Source organism: Bos mutus, chromosome 7 (genome assembly GCF_027580195.1).
Source record: "Bos mutus isolate GX-2022 chromosome 7, NWIPB_WYAK_1.1, whole genome shotgun sequence".
In the NCBI taxonomy this organism is placed as follows: domain Eukaryota; kingdom Metazoa; phylum Chordata; class Mammalia; order Artiodactyla; family Bovidae; genus Bos; species Bos mutus.
In genome coordinates, this window is record NC_091623.1 from 77,245,614 (window position 1) to 77,261,804 (window position 16,191).

The 16,191-nt window shown below is 43.8% G+C and overlaps 1 protein-coding gene across 4 annotated transcripts in view; it reads left to right on the forward strand.

Annotated features, from left to right (window-relative positions):
• Positions 1-16,191, forward strand: part of SEMA6A (semaphorin 6A) — a 129,847-nt gene that overhangs the window by 49,648 nt on the left and 64,008 nt on the right. For all 4 annotated transcript variants that reach the window (XM_070374108.1, XM_070374110.1, XM_070374111.1 and 1 more), the window contains exon 2: positions 16,046-16,183. In XM_070374108.1, coding sequence (XP_070230209.1) covers positions 16,084-16,183 — 100 coding nt within the window. In that variant the 5' untranslated portion in view covers positions 16,046-16,083. The remainder of the gene's footprint in view (positions 1-16,045; positions 16,184-16,191) is intronic.

The following is a 16,191-nucleotide window of genomic DNA, read 5'->3' on the forward strand; positions in this document are numbered from 1 at the left end:
AAATAGTCAAAGCCACTTGGGATCAATATCAGCAAATATTTAACAAGTGCTTTCAGTGTACAAAACATTGCCTAAGCAAGCCATTTCAAATGAGGATTTCACACATATATATTTCCTAGTGTTCTGGTGTATAATCAACTAATCTAGTTTAATGTCTTGGTACTAAACCCTTTTCTCAGAAACCAAGATCAACCCTTCCTTGCCCCCCACCTCTACCCTCTCGTTCATCTTCTCATCCTTTCACAGGCTCTTTGATTGGAGATCTGTTTTAAGGCCAGAAATCTGAGTGGGTGGTTCATTCATGGCCAGAGTACTATCTCTCATACCTTCTCCAGATGGACTGGCTCAAGGATCTAATAGTCCCCAAAGAAATAAAACTTTTCCAAGTTGAAGAAGAGGAGCTGCAGAGTTTTGTGCTCAAAGACACATACGTGTTGGAGGATGGGAGATGGTCCATGACAGAGCTGATGTCCCCATCCACCTCTCGTCTGCAGAGGGGGAAACACCCCCCAACTCTGTATCCCACGGGAGCATTCTGGGCTGACTGAAAATGGGAGACCCTCAGCCCCCTCTGACTCCAGCCAGCAACATCTGTATGTCTTCTCTCCAGCTGGCTGGCCCAGCTGCTGTGTTGTCAGGAGAAAGTTATGAGTCACTGGTAAGGGATTTGAGACAAGAGCAGAGTTAAATCATCTCTTGGGGTCTGTGTGTCATTGGCAATTGAGCCTTAGTAACAAGCCAGTGGATGACATGCATCCCTAGGAAGGCCACACACCAGAGCTTAACTGTATCCCACACTTCAGGACTTTCCGTGAGCCTTACAGAGATGGAAGAGGCTGGGCAGTATGCACACGGAATATTCCCAGCCCAAAAGGCTTCTGGTCATTAGGTTGTGACCATCTCTCTCCTTGCATATACTTTTTGGCTACTAACCCGCAGCCTCTACAAGCTGCTCAAACTGGGATCCTGAATGAATGAAGCCTGGTCAAAGCCCAACAGCATCCTCTTTGGTCCTCTGATTGCTGGCACGTTATTTCATCTTAAGAGCTTAAGTCAACAGGAGGATTGTGCTGGGCCACCTGTGGTTTTCTGCTGTAAGCAGTGCTTCCTCAGTATGTGGGAGGAAGGACTTATCAGAGGATCCAAGAATCATCAACAATCAGCCTCTCTACTGGGACCTTCAATGTCTAGTCTAGCCCCACATCCGATGTCTGACTCCATGCACAATATTCCTTCCGTCCCAGCATTCCTCCAGCCTTCTGGTCCCTTAGGGGAGCCAGTCCATGTTTGTGTTACTAGGACTACGAGAAAGTTCCTCCTTATTTTCAGCAGAAATTATCTCCTCATAATTTCTGTCCACTGATCTTAGTTCTATCCTCATAACTGTCTTCTAGGTTTTCCTTCAGATATCTCAAAATACCTCTCCTTGCCCCTTGCATCTCCTCTTTTCTTTGTTTTTAACACTGATCTGTCAGAAACTGTTCTGACACTCTTCCTTGGATTAACATTTATTCATTATTCAATGAATAATTGTTGGGAATTCACTGTTCCTGGATGTGGAGATACCGTGATTAACAAAAATCAAATTTGCCCATACAAAGCTCACATTCTCATGGAGGGAAGGGACAGACAGAAACAAATAAGAATATAAATGTAGGAACATCAATGAGGGACAAATCCATTACAGAGATTTAGAACAAAGAGATAGAAGAAAGGCACTGGCCTGTTTTCAGGGTCAGGGAAAGCCTGTTGAAGGATATGGCATTTCAACTGAGTTCTGAAGGACAGAAGTGAACCAGCTATGTAAAGACTGGGATAGGGGAAGATTATTCTAGGAGCTGCTGCTGCTGCTGCTGCTAAGTCGCTTCAGTCATGCCTGACTCTGTGCGACCCCATAGACAGCAGCCCACGAGGCTCTCCGTCCCTGGGATTCTCCAGGCAAGAACACTGGAGATTCTAGGAGCCGGGAGCAGCAAATCTAGAAGCAGGAGTGAGAGAGCTGTGCATTTGAGGAAATCCAAACTGAGAGGTTAGAGTAAAGTGGGCCATGGTGGGATGGAACAAGACTGGGTCTGGGAGATGGGTGACGCCATTTGCACCCAGGATAGAGGGTTTCAGCTCTGTTGTAAATGCAATAAGGAACTACTAGAGTTTTAGGCAGAGGAGGACATGATCTGATCCATGTTTTTAAAAGACTGTCTGTTGCTGTATGGAGAGTGAAAAGGTGGAGAACCAAGTGGAAGCAGGGAGTTTAATTAGGAAGCTACTGCAATAGTCCAGGCAGGAGCTGACGGTGGGTTAGATGATCATAGGTTGTACACAGAGAAGAGGAAGATTCGACAGGTGTTTTGGTTGTAGAATCAACGTCATTGTTGTTGAGTCACCAAGTCATGTCTGACTCTTTTGAGACCCCAGCCTGCCAGGCTCCTCTGTCCATGGGACTTCCCAGGCAAGAATACTGGAGTGAGTTGCTATTTCCTTCTCCAGGGGGTCTTCCCAACCCAGGGATTGAACCCTCGTCTCCTGCTTTGGCAGGTAGGTTCTTTACCACCGAGCCACCGGGGAACCTGGATGTTACCTCTCAGTGCTGTGAACTCTCATCATTTCCTTTTACATGCTTTCTACTTTGCTACAGCTGCTCGTGTACTATCTTCTGTAGTAGTCATGGGGCTCCTCAAGGGCAGAACCCGCAACTGACCTATGACGGGGGTCTCCCCTGCCACCCCTGCACAGGGCCTTGGTTGCTCATATCAGACTCCTGAGGGAATGAAGGGATGAGTGAGTCAAGGTGGAACCAACAAAGGCAGTTTCTTATTTTACCTTCAGTGCCTACACACTTGTATGATATTTTCCTCATGCCTCGTGTTCTTACTGGTAACCCCCAAAACATTAAAGAAATAATCCATGATGTACAAAAGCTATGCTCCTTTGAAGTAAAATGATTTGCAAAACATAGGAAAATGACGAATCACGACCCTCAACCTTCAAGTACACCTTCTGTGTGAGTAGAGGGGGAGGCATCCGAATGCCCCTCACTTCCAGATGAGGCAGCAGTGCCCGGGGGGCAGGGATCATCTTGCCCTCCTGCTCTGGAGCACCTTGCTCCCTCCTCACTGAAGATTCGGGAGGAGATTCAGCCTTTCCTGTCTCAGAGCTGCTGGAAAGGACCGATTATTAAATCGATTAACACAAGGAGCACACTGCCTGTTCTCGCCTAACACTTCGGAATGACTTTTCTGTGTTTGCTCTTCGGAGAGATGACAATTGTGTTAACTGAGCAGGAAGACTATTGCTATTAGGGTAGGAAATCATTCTGCTTTAGACTTCACTTTAGTTATTCAAAGTGAACCAGTGGACTCTCCCTTTCAAGAAGTTCATGCGTTATGCCCTCTCCTTGTGTTTCATGGCTGTGTTTTTTTCCATCTCACTCTCAGACCTTAGAATCCTCACCAGGGAAAGCCTGGGTGACCCAGAGGCACCTCTGTGCTTTCCAGTAACCAGGCAATGAGGAGCTTTCAGAACCATCAGTGTATTTCCTTCGCCTCCTCCACTTCCTCCCCTGAAAGGTGAGCCTGCACGTGCAGGGTTCCTGGGTGACCAGCTGCCCCGGCACTCCTGCTGGGCTCAGCCCAGGTCACATATTTGCTTTCTCTCTGATTTATCACATCCCTTTCGTCTAACCCTCAGCACTTTAATTTGGTTTCTGCCTGTCACCCTCAAGCTTATTGAATAATTTCACTTTTCCTCCTGATTCTGGTCTCTCTCACAGAGATGGTAATTATACCGATTTGTCTGCTGGGCTATTAATTACGGGAATTGTGGCTTATTTATTTATTTTTAGACTCAGAGGCTAATTGCTGATGGCCATGTGCTGTTTTCCGCCCCCAGATAATTTGGACTGCAGTGATTAACCTGGTGTCCAGGTTACCTGCTATTAACCATCTGCCTCCATTTTATCCCAGAGTTAGAACTGATTACCATTGCGCCCAATGCCTAGCATCCCTTCCATGAGGAAGAAAGGAGAGAACAGTGTGTAGAGGAGCCCCTCAGACAGGAGGGCAGGAGAGTATGACTTCCTCCTCTGCCGCCCTGCCCATTGCCCAAGATAAGAGTTGTCCTCCCAAAATATTTTTGAAATTTAGCATCTTCATTGTATTCATTAATCCTGCAACCTAGTAGTATTCTCCATGAAAAGAGAATCGCAGGTAACGCAGGTTCAATCCCCTGGGTTGGGAAGACCCCCTGGAGGAGGGCATGGCAACCCACTCCAGTATTCTTGCCTGGAGAATCCCGTGGACAGAGGAGCCCGGCAGGCTACAGTCCATTGGGTTGCAAAAGAGTCGGACATGACTGAGTGACTTAGCATGCATGCACATTTAACAAAGCAGAGGGCAGGCCCTGCGAGCCCACAGTTCCCACTGATTACAGGGACTGGAGAAAGCCATTACCACCGTAATTCCATGGGGAAGAGAAAAATTACAGGCTGAAGACAATCCTTTGGAGAAACCACCACCAAATGCACAAAAAAAGCCTTTGAGGTCTTTCCATTTGGGCTTCCCTCATAGCTCAGTTGGTAAAGAATCCGCCTGCAATGCAGGAGACCCCGGTTCAATTCCTGGGTTAGGAAGATCTGCTGGAAAAGGGGTAGGCTACCTACTCCAGTATTCTTGGGCTTCCCTGGTGGCTCAGCTGGTAAAGAATCTGCCTGCAATGAGGGAGACCTGGGTTCGATTGCTGGGTTGGGAAGATCCCCTGGAGAAGGGAAAGGCTACTCACTCCAGTATTCTGGCCTGGAGAATTCCATAAACTATATAGTCCATGGGATCCCAAAGAGTCTGACACGACTCAGTGTTTAACTCAGAGAGGAAGGAGTACGGCACTGCCTGAGGTTGGCTGTTCAATGGGAGGAACGTCCTCGCCAGGTGAGCCTGTCACCTTCTGCTACTGCTGGATGTCACCACTCGCTCACCAGAGCCTTGGAGCCCATCTCTACCAAGATCAGCCCTGCTCTGTGAGCATCACTTATCTGCGCAAGCCTGCTCAGTCCCTGTTATGGCTGGGAGCCTGGAAGCCTGTCATGATGAGCACAGAACAGAGGAAATTGAGACTAGATGACTCCGTCAGCAGTTCCTAATCTCGGAATTATTCTTGCAAGCAAAGTATAACAAGATATACAGTTTTTTCAAAAAATGAAATCAGATTGCATTTTTTAAATTCTGTGAGAATCTCACAATACATCTAGGGATAATCAGAGTGCTCCATGAGTGGGTACATGCGTGCTCAGTTGCTCAATCATGTCTGACCCTTTGTGACCCCCATGGACTGTAGCCCGCCAGGCTTCTCTGTTCATGGGATTCTCCAGGCAAGAATACTGGACTGGGTTGCCATTTCCCTCTCTAGGGGATCTTCCTGACCCAGGGATCGAATCCTCATCTTCTGCATTGGCAGGCAGATTCTGCTCTAAAAGATCACCTTCCCCCCGCCCCCCGCCTTTTTTTTTCCTATTTTTAAATCTCTTCAAGACAGAGGAATATAATTCTATAGTCTCTTTATCAAAACCTTTGAAACAGATATGCGTCAGAAAATTTAAAATTTTTAAGATTTCAGAAAGGTAACTTGGGACATATCTCCCAGTGCAGGCCTTATCTAGTAATCAGCTTATTAGTGTTTTTGCAGTGAAATGTATAAATATTCATCCTAAGAGAGATAGAGTGTCATGCCACTGGAGGTCAAGTTTTGTCACCAAATGAATAGAAAAAAAACAACTCTTGATTTGGGGCGGGGGCATTGTTATTGTTTTGTAATTACAAATAAAGGATTATATACCTGTATTTCAAACACTGATTTGCTTGTCTTTCTATAAACTAAGGGAGAAAGGAGGCATTTTTAAAACCAGCTCCCACCACCAAAATACTTCAACTGGATGCTGACCGCCTTCATCTCAGTGGACGGGATTTCAGATGGTTCTGTACACTGACCTTTAGGTCACCTATATAAGGAATCGAGTCACTAAGTGGTAGAAGCATTCAGACAAACTCATGATTTCCTGGAACTGACTCTCAGTGGCCTTAAGGAAGCCTATTTTCAGGATGTTTAGAAACAGTTCTTCATTTTGAAGGTAGGATTTCACATTAAAAACAAATGAACACTTAAGGGAGTGGGTAAGTAGTAAATAGTACTCTTTCGACCCCAATCCAAACTGATCCTGCCCTAAGTAAATCAAGCTGGACTAATGAGTCACTTTCATATGTGTAAAGAACATGAACAAAGCCAGTAAAGATATTTATTTCAGAAAAGTGCAGCGATATCTACCAGATACCATAATAACCTGAAATAGGCTTAAATGTATGGCTTTGCAATTTCCCTCTAGTTTAATGGGACATAAAGTGGACTATTTTTCTCCTTTTCATAAATGAAATGAATGTCCTAAAGAATATAAGAGAATTATGGAAATTCAAGAGACAATGCTTTCATCTCATTTCTGTTCTGGATGTGTCTGCACACAGAGAGACAAATAGTCCGCTGTGTATGGAGATTTCTACTGCTGATAAGTACTGGTCAGCAATATCATGCTGTGTGATGAACAGATCCTGAAATTATAGCAGGTCTAAAATCAGAAGCTTGTAGTCAGATATAAACTCTACTTTGGGTTTCCAGGGTACTGGGAGAGCATCAGAGTTCACTGAAAGAGACAAGAAATACCATGAAAGATGGCACGCAGTAAACACCAGAAAATCTATTTCAAAAGCTTAGTTTAAGGAAATGATTTTTACTCCGTGATCTTAAACTCCTTACCAAAAACAGCAGTAAAAATGTATAGGATTCTGTCAGTTTCAGTCTTTTGTGCTTGGTGATACTGTTATTTGGGACTGTTATTCAGAGCTCAAAAGGAGAAACTTGCAAGTTGTTCTTAATTCTCTCTCATGTCTACGGTGGACTTTCACTCCAAAATCGGGAATGACCACAATCCCTCAGCCACCTGAGCCTCAGAGGTATGGCTGGGAGATTCTGCTTTCTGTAAATTATACTGAGACCAAACACAGGAGTGATTACAAGGGAGAATCATCCTGACAAAGGGCAGCCATTGCTCCGTTTTGATTTAAATCAGCTCAGGGTTTTGACAAAGGTTCATGGAAAACTCCAGTCAGTAATATCCTTCATTTGTTCCCTTTAAAATTACTCTGCAAATATCTTTCTAAGGGCTGGCCAAAATTGCCTTCAATTTAGGCATGTTAGTTTTGCCCTCTTTCATTTTTAATGAAATCACAAATGTGTAGAAAACCAGGGAGAGTAATATGACAATAACTCACATACACAGCACCTTGAAAGAATAAACACCAATATTCTCAGCTCTTCCCTCAGAGTTGCCCCCGACACCACTTTTTCTTCTTCTGTCATATTCTTAGAAGGAAAAAATAATCAGATACCAGAGCTACATTCTGAGCTACGTTCTTTAAACTGAACTTTGGGTGAAGTTAAAAAAAAAAATCCATTCATTACTTCAGACAAATATTTGAAATTCCTTAAGCAGAGAGTGAAATGGCCCCATTTGAAAGCATCTGAAAGTCTGATCAGCATGGGTTCACCCATTTCAATGCCCTGATCTCCAGACCCGGCCCTTCGACCGGAAATGTCCTCTGACCGGCTTCTCCTCTAACCCCCACCATCCACGGTGAACAGTCGTGCAACCTGCCAAGGCTTTCTCCAAACAGAGGTCTCGCTGAGCATCCCGCCCACGTTCCTCTGCAACACCTGCACCCTCCAGATAGTATTCTCCCCAACAGAATTTTAATTTCTTTTGTAAAAATGATTGTCTAGGAGTTCTATTTTTGGACAATGATCTAGAACTGTCGGGCCCACCTACTAGGACAGCAAGGTCCTGAGGAGGCGAAGAGATCTAGTTTTTTCCATCTCTGGCTGAGACACAGCATCCAGCACAGAGCCTGGCTCCTGGCAGAAAGCAGGGAACCAGTAAGAGGGAGAGCGAGTGATGGAAGTAATGAACATCAGGCAGAAAGCCAAGGAGAAATGAATGAGCCTTGGCTTCCTTTCCGAAAGCCATGTAACACAGGGACAGAGCTCGGGGCTGGCGTCCGGAGTCCTCAATGGCTGCTCAGCATTGCCAGTTCTCAGCTGCACGACATTTGCCAAAATGATCTCACTTCTCAGGGCCTCAGTTTCCTCAACAGCAAAACAAAGCAGGTATCTGTTCCTATCTCTGGAGCAGATGTTTGAGGGCAGCAATATTACAAAAAATCGAGAAGCACAGAGATGGCAGGGAGCTAGGGTGTGATGTGGGTAAACATGGTTGGGATGGTGGCAGCTTTCTGAGATCAAGGGAGCCTGCCACAGTCTTTTCTGCATAGATTGCCAAGATCATGCCTGTAACTGCGGAGCCCTAACGAGTCACGAGACTGTATCTTAAACAGCCAAGAAACGTGCATTAAATACACCGCCTCAAGCATTGATGGGGTGGGGAGAGCCTTGGTAGAAAGGAAGAAAATGATCATAACAAAGACTTCATCACCTGAAAGACCAGACTTTCCTTCTCTCCTCCAAAGTATCATAGGTTTACAACCAACCTTTATTTTTTAAAAAAATTTTTTTCCTAAAAGGACTTCTGAATTCACAGCTGTTTTCCTGCTCCTTTGTGACAGTGGTTTCAGATCTAAAATAGGACACCTATTAAACACAGTCGATATTTATTACCGTACTCCACTGAATGCCATCATCCTTCTCCAAAATGTGTTGAAGTTCGGTCTGTGCTACTTCCCTTTCCCCTGACATGGGAGCTTTTATGTCTCTGTTAATGGCTGAGAAGAGGAGGAGAAAAAGATCAGATGCTTTACTTGAAGGCTAGAGCTGTTTTTCTCATGGGCATAAAACTTGTATCCTCACGCAACATCGCCCAGCAGGTGGCCAACATGACCTGTGAAGACTGCGTACAGTAGACATTTCAACCAGACCAGCAGGTCCCAGTTGTCCCTACCTCCATGTGGGAGGGGTTCTTCTGTGGCCATCCCTATCATGCTGCAGCCCGTGGAACAGGGAGGCCCAGGCCAGGGAAGGACACCTGCCATTTAAACACTTTGATTCTTGAACTGTCCCCTTGATACAGGAATAACCTTCAATCTCCAGCATTCAGCAAACTGGATTTTCTGTACTGACATCCGCTCCCCACCTTTTCTCTGAGCAGAGGTTCCCTACTTGGACTTAAAGAGTGTCCAAATCTATTTATCCTCTCAGCTCCTGAAACAGGCAGCTTTGTTTTCACCCTTCATCACAGACAATGTTCTCCATGATGTATTTATTTTAAAACATCACTCTTGAGGGAGCTGCCAGCAAGCAAGTGGTTCTACTTAACAAAGAGGTGTCACGAGCTCATCTATACCTCCTAAAACTGTGGTCGAGAAGCATTTGAATCTTTCTACTACCTTCAGCCTGCAATCACCAGGCCATAAAGCAGAATGAGCCTTTGCGTGCCTACACGTTTGCAAGTGCCTGTGTACTCCTTTTAGAGATTTTTTTTTATTATTACTGAAGCCATTAGGGACTTTCAGCCACTCTGTCCACCTAAGCACAGATGTATCAACCTATATCCAACTGTGATCATTAGGTGCAGTTTCCATTTATGCCAGCCTCTCTCTCTTTCCAACCTTCTGTCTGTTCCCCTTTCTTTGACATGCTAGGAAGGACATCCACTTTGGCATCACATAGCCCTGGCTCAACCCCGGTGGTGCTAATGGTAAAGAATTCACCTGCCAATGCAGAAGATGCAAGAGACACAGGTTTGATCCCTGGGTGGGGAAGATCCCCTGGAGGAGGAAATGGCACTCCACTTCAGTATTCTTGCCTGAAAAGTCCCACAGACAGAGGAGCCTGGCAGGCTATAGTCCATGGGGTAACAAAGAGTCAGACATGACTGAGCGACTATGCATGAGCCCTGTCTTGGTTTCCTGGCTTTCCCCTTTTACTGATGGGCTGTAAATATTGACTGGACACGTTACTTATCCTTTTGAGCCTCAGTTTCCTTGTCTGCACAATGGAGAGCATATGGCCTGTCTCTCTGGATTGCTGTGATATTTAATTAAAATAACAAACATGTGTGTCACACATAGAAGGTGCTCAATAAACTTTCACTTCCACCCCACCCTTCACCAGTGTCCACACCAATGTTTTCCTTTGCATTTGTGAGAGTGCTATGATTCACATTTTTAAAATCACACAATGTGAGCTGTGCCATGTGAGACAGACTCTCCCTCCAGAGAAGAAGCTTAGGGGCCGGAAGGAGGAGGGGAGGGATGGAGGGAAGGAAAAGGAGGAGAGAACTGCTTCTCCTACTGAAGACATAGAGCTCCAGCCGTTAATCTGGGAATTCAAAGAATCCCAAGAAAACCTGTTAAAAGGCAATTTTTAGTATCTCAACTGAAGAATGAGCAGATGTTTGTGGAGGGCTACCATTTTCTATGTGCGTTATCTCACAATCTTGAGAAGCGATTTTAGCCACTTTCGTGATGAGAAATCCAAAGCTCAGAGATCTTCAGCATCTCTCCAGAGGTCCCAACCCATGAATGGAGCAAAGGCATTCAAGTCCTGTGTTCCTGCCCTCTGCTCCCACTGCCTCCCTAGGATTATTAACCATCATTTCATTTCAAGCAAAAGCTTTTACGCCAGATTCACTTCAGATTTTTTCAAGATAGTCATGTTGTAAAGACAAAGATGAAGAGGTCAGAAAGCTGGGCAATAAAAATGAAAATGTCATCCTTAGAGTAAAACCTGACTAAACTCCAAATGTGACTCAATTGTAACAACAGCGATCTCCTCAACCAGGTCAGAACTAGCTATGGGCCTTGAACTTTGTCCTGATGTTAACCGTAGGCAGCGTCATGGTTCTTTTGCCCCAGCTTGAGGAACTTTCCACAGTTGGTATGTTGTCTATTGCAGTCCTCAAGGAGCAAAGTTGAAGAGAGCCTGTTCCATTCCTCCCGTTTGCCACATACAGAACCAGTGACACAATATGGCCCCTAGAGTTTCCAAACCATATGCAATTTAGGGGCAACCAGGAAAGGATACTGGCTTCCCTGGTAACAGTTGGTAAAGAATCCGCCTGCAATACAGGAGACCCCAGTGCAATTCCTGGGTCAGGAAGATCCCCTGGAGAAGGGAAAGGCTACCCACTCCAGTATTCTGGCCTGGAGAATTCCAGGGACTGTATAGTCCATGGGGTCATGAAGAGTCAGACACGACTGAGTGACTTTCACTTTCAGGAAAGAATACAGAAAAAACCCAGCCCTATTCTCTTTGGAAAGAGCATCCTCTAGGTGCATGGAGTTTGTTCTGTTCCCACCTCTGTGGTCATCTCAGAGGGGGGCTAACACAATCACCGCAGAGCCCAGCTGCCTCTCCTGCTGTCTGGAGCCCCAGTGCCCACCCTGCCTAGACTCCGACTCCCGTCCCAGCCCCACACCTCCACAAGGTGTCCGTGGCCTCGTAGCATCCAGTTCAGGGTCACTGCATGCACTGTCCTCCCAAATCACCATCACGTACTGGCAGAATCACCTAGAATTGTAATTGCTCTAGTCTCAGAGCTCAGAGCAGTTTTCATAGGCCATTATATTTTATATCCCTTCACTGTACAGGTGAGGAAAGTAGGAGTCAGCGTGGCTATGAGATTTACCCAGCATCACACCTTCCATCTATTAATGATGGAGTGAACTAATGATTACCTTTTAAACTTCCTATGACATTAGTAGAAAATGTGCTTTTAAAAAGAAACGTTAGCAAATGCTTTTCCTCACAGAAAAAAAAAAAAGGGCTACTACCATCATTTCCTTTTTATTTCTAGGCTATACTTAAGAGTTATCACAAGAGCATTTTGCATTTGCAAGTTTCCAGATAAATTATTTTCTCATATTACCACTTACTATTAAAATGTTCACTGGTTACCAACATTCCGGAAGAATGGTTGTAACAAATCAGATGCAAGCTGTATCCATATAGCCAAGTCCAGGTACAATGATGCTACAGCTGAACACATAGATAGTATGTGGAACAGCCCACTTGGGTCTTTAAAAACAGCAATGCCCATTGACTTGCATGTATCAACAATAACTGGGGTTTCTATTTACCCCCCACCCTCATCATACAGAAGTCATTGTGTCAGTAAAAGCATGAAGTGAAGGGGATGTCACAAGAACCAGAAATGGTTATGAAGTCAAAGAATGAGGTCACAAGTGGTCACATCTTGCTTCTTATTAATCAGGTTAATTTCACAAGTGCCACATGACTGAGAAGCCGTGATAAGCCCACCCAGCCAGGAAACTGCTCACTTTGCCCAATGCTAGTTCCAATCCTCTACCCACTACTCCCCAGATCCTGCCCCAGAAAATTCTACTTGGGCTCACAAACTTGTAGGATTTGGACAAACTGACTCACAGAGAAGAAAAACACTAAATTAGTTGCCAACATTTAGGGGGAAAAAAAAAATAGGAGATTTAACATACAACTTTAGCTTTCTGGCTTCTTAAGGAAAAGAAGAACTCAGAGAGCTGGCTTTGCCGGCCAACACTGCAGCAGGCCAGCACTCCAGAGCCGTGTGGCTGCTGTCCACAGGAGAGGGGCCAGCCCTCCCCCAGGGGAAACGTTCCCACCATTGTCTTTGGGATGTCTTTTTTACCCATTAACTTCGTCTGCCTATTCTTAGGGTTTTCTAGTGAATTTTGCGGGTTAGAAAAGTGTCGGAATATCATGTTTTAGGGATGGTATATTTTACAGGGGTCATTTCTCTTCGGGCTAAGAATAATGGAAGACTGAGACAATGTCATTTTGATATTTGGCAAAACTAATACAATTATGTAAAGTTTAAAAATAAAATAATTAGAAAAAAAAAAAAAAGAGGAAAAAAAAAAAAAAAGAAAATTCAAGCGTAATAAGCTTATTTTTGAAGTAAATGTGTTTGTTTAGAATCCTCATATTGATACTCTTCCCAGGATCTAATATTCTGGGTAGCTGATCAAGTCTAAATCATTTTCAGCCTATACAAGCACAGTCACAGAGAGGGAAATTAACAAGAGTCTACAGATGCCTATAAATATCCTATATGTTGTTGTTTAGTTGCTCAGTTGTGTCCGACTCTTTGCAACTCCATGGACTGTAGCCCACCAGGCTCCTCTCTCCCTGGAATTTCCCAGGAAGGAATACTGGAGTGGGTTGCCATTTCCTTCTCCAGGGGATCTTCCTGACTCAGGGATCAAACCCGTGTCTCCTGCTTGGCAGGCAGATTCTCTACCACTGTGCCACCTGGGAAGCCCCATCCTATACTTTACAGAGTTTCCCGATCACTTAAACAACCCCATAGCAGCAACTCAGCTAGCTCAAGATGTTGCAAAGCAGTGGAGAGTTCTTATTTGTTTTTATTCTCCTGGGCTAGTACAAGTCTGTATGCTATAGTCTTAGCAGAGAGACTCAGCCCATGTTCAACAGGATAGAAAATGACAATGTTATTGAATTGGGATTTCTCCACAAAGTCATTGTTTCAACAGGAAAATATATTGTCTACTTATTTACAAGGGTTAGAGCCCAAAGTTCTGTATAAAGGGAATGATACATCAAAACCTCAGCTGAAGAAAATTATGAAGCATTCATGTGGACTAGCCAAGATTAACTGGGACTGCCAGAACACTTTCACCCATATGATGTACATGTTAAAAACCTGATGATATGATGAGAGGAAGACACATAAAACAGATATTTTTCCTGGTATAGAGCCCTCCTGTAAACCTGGAGATGTTTAAATAACCCATCTCAACCATGATCGGGGCAAGGTTTAAGGATTGGGGAAAAAAAGCCATTGGATTGCATAAGAGATTTCCTCTTCATGCATTGCTCTTCCTGCCAGCATCTGGGTTTGAGAGTGTTGCATCAATCCATGGAATCGTTAAGATGGAAAAAATTAAAACTGGGAGACAGATTAAAATAGTGGGACTTTGTCTCATTAGCTGGAGGACATCTGTACAAAGATGGATGTAATTGTGGGAGGATACAGACTCCTTTGTCATGTCAAGAAAAGTTAATCTTTAAAAGGATACAGATATTCTCAAAGATTTCTAAAGGAATGAGAACCGGTTGTTGAGTCTCCATTATTCTTCCGCAGTGTGCTGCAAACTCTCAGAGGTGAAGGCTTCTGTACAATACTATGATATTGCTCTTGAGCCCTTGGTAAAGGTTGCCACTTCCTCTTACCCGAATACTTTCTGATTGGGGTCTGCTTTATGTTTTACTTACTCCTGTGATTGATTTCTCCTCCTTAATGTTACACTGAACAGAAGCCCTGACAAGCCAAATCAGGGCATCTCAGAGCTTCTCTTTGGGTTTAGATTCTCCAGAATAGGAAGAACTGGCAAATGAATGAATGGCTAGAGCAGTGCTTTTCACCTGTCTGTAAATACACATTTGCATCTCTGGGTAATGGACTGCCCTGTGAACAAGTAATTATTTAAAGTTTAATTTTAACCTACACATCAGAAATGGAGATATGGAATGGCTTAGGCTTTTCTCTCAACCTCTCTCCCTCTTTGATTTTCAAGGTAAGGCAAATTAATTAATGTGCACTTTTCGATTGAACAAATGATTAAGACCCAGCTGTGTCTGTGAAATTATCAGTTGTGATGCAACACTTGGGGCTTGTTATGCTTTTTTTGGCATGAAGAACAGACACACAGGTATCTAATATTCAGTGTGTTCCAAAAAGTGTCAGTTAGCAGTTTGTTTGCCAAATTAACTTTCAAAGACATGTAAGTTGCTAAGTTTGACTTTATTACACCCAAATCTTAAATGATTGATGGAATCATTCACTACTGTGAAATAACTTTGTTCAAAAAAGACAATCTTTGGCAGGCTACTTCAAAGACTTTACAAAGATAAAAAGATATCCCCATTTTACATTAATTTCCCTGATAGATCAACAGTTATTTGAAATATGCCTGGGAATTATGCAATAGGTTCTATCTTACGACTTTCCTTTCACTGTATCCGGCAGCCCCACGTGGGAGTGTTTCTACTTCTAATGATTTAGGAGATTTTTTTCCTACACATAAAGAGCATCTTTAAGAAAATGCAGATGGGTAGAACAGTGTATCTGGCATTTTTATTCACTACCATTTCACCACATGGCAGCATCTGACACTAAAATATACAAAGATAGGGTTTTTTCAGAGTCAACAATACTATTCAGGATGTGGTTTCAGATGCTGCCTGTAACATTCTCCACAGAGACTGAAAGGATCCATTTCTTTCTTTTTAAACATAGATTGTGTGACTTTATTTATGTCTAAGGTCACTATAGAATTACTGTAGAATTACATAACCAGGAGTGAAAATCTCAACTAAGGGGTCAAGGGGGTAATGGAAATCATTGAACTGGGCCAGTACAGGTGTTGGGGGTCAGGTGGGGTGGTGGTGTTTGTGGCTGAGAGCATAATGCTTGAAGGAAACTGTCATTTAGGTCAGTATGTCGGATATTCTGATTTTTCTAAAGAAAGGTAGGAACCTTCTAATTTTTCAATATTGGGGAACTATTTCAAAATTCTGAAAGATCCTGGGGTGGCCACACAGAACATGTCTGGGGATGGCATGTCGCTCTAAACCTGCTGAGAAGAAAAAAATATATACATTTACATTAAAAGGGGGGAAAAAGCATTCTCAATTATCCACATTTTTCAGAATGTCATTTCGTGATTGTGAAATAGTCACACATAATGGCCTCACGATGGCTCAGGGCAAAAGAACCAAGACTCTGAGTCACTGGTTTGGGAGAAATTTTGCAAAAGGGCTCCTATGCATGAGGGAGGAGGGTGCAGTGAGTGATAAGACACAGGTTCCTTCTGCAAAATACCATCACGAGTGTATCCACCATGAGAAAGATAGAACACAGAGGCCCCTTTCTCTAAAATTTATCTTCAAGGCCATTTGATTTTATGGAGTGGAATAAAACTGACTTGCAAAAAAAAAAGAAAAGAATAAAAATCCCTTCTTTGCTCTTTGGCAGGGTGAAGTAGAGAAGTAAAGTCTCCCCGCTGAACTACTATGAGGTCAGAAGCCTTGCTGCTATATTTCACACTGCTACACTGTGCTGGGGCTGCTTTCCCAGAAGATTCTGAGCCAATCAGTATTTCGCATGGCAACTGTAAGTAT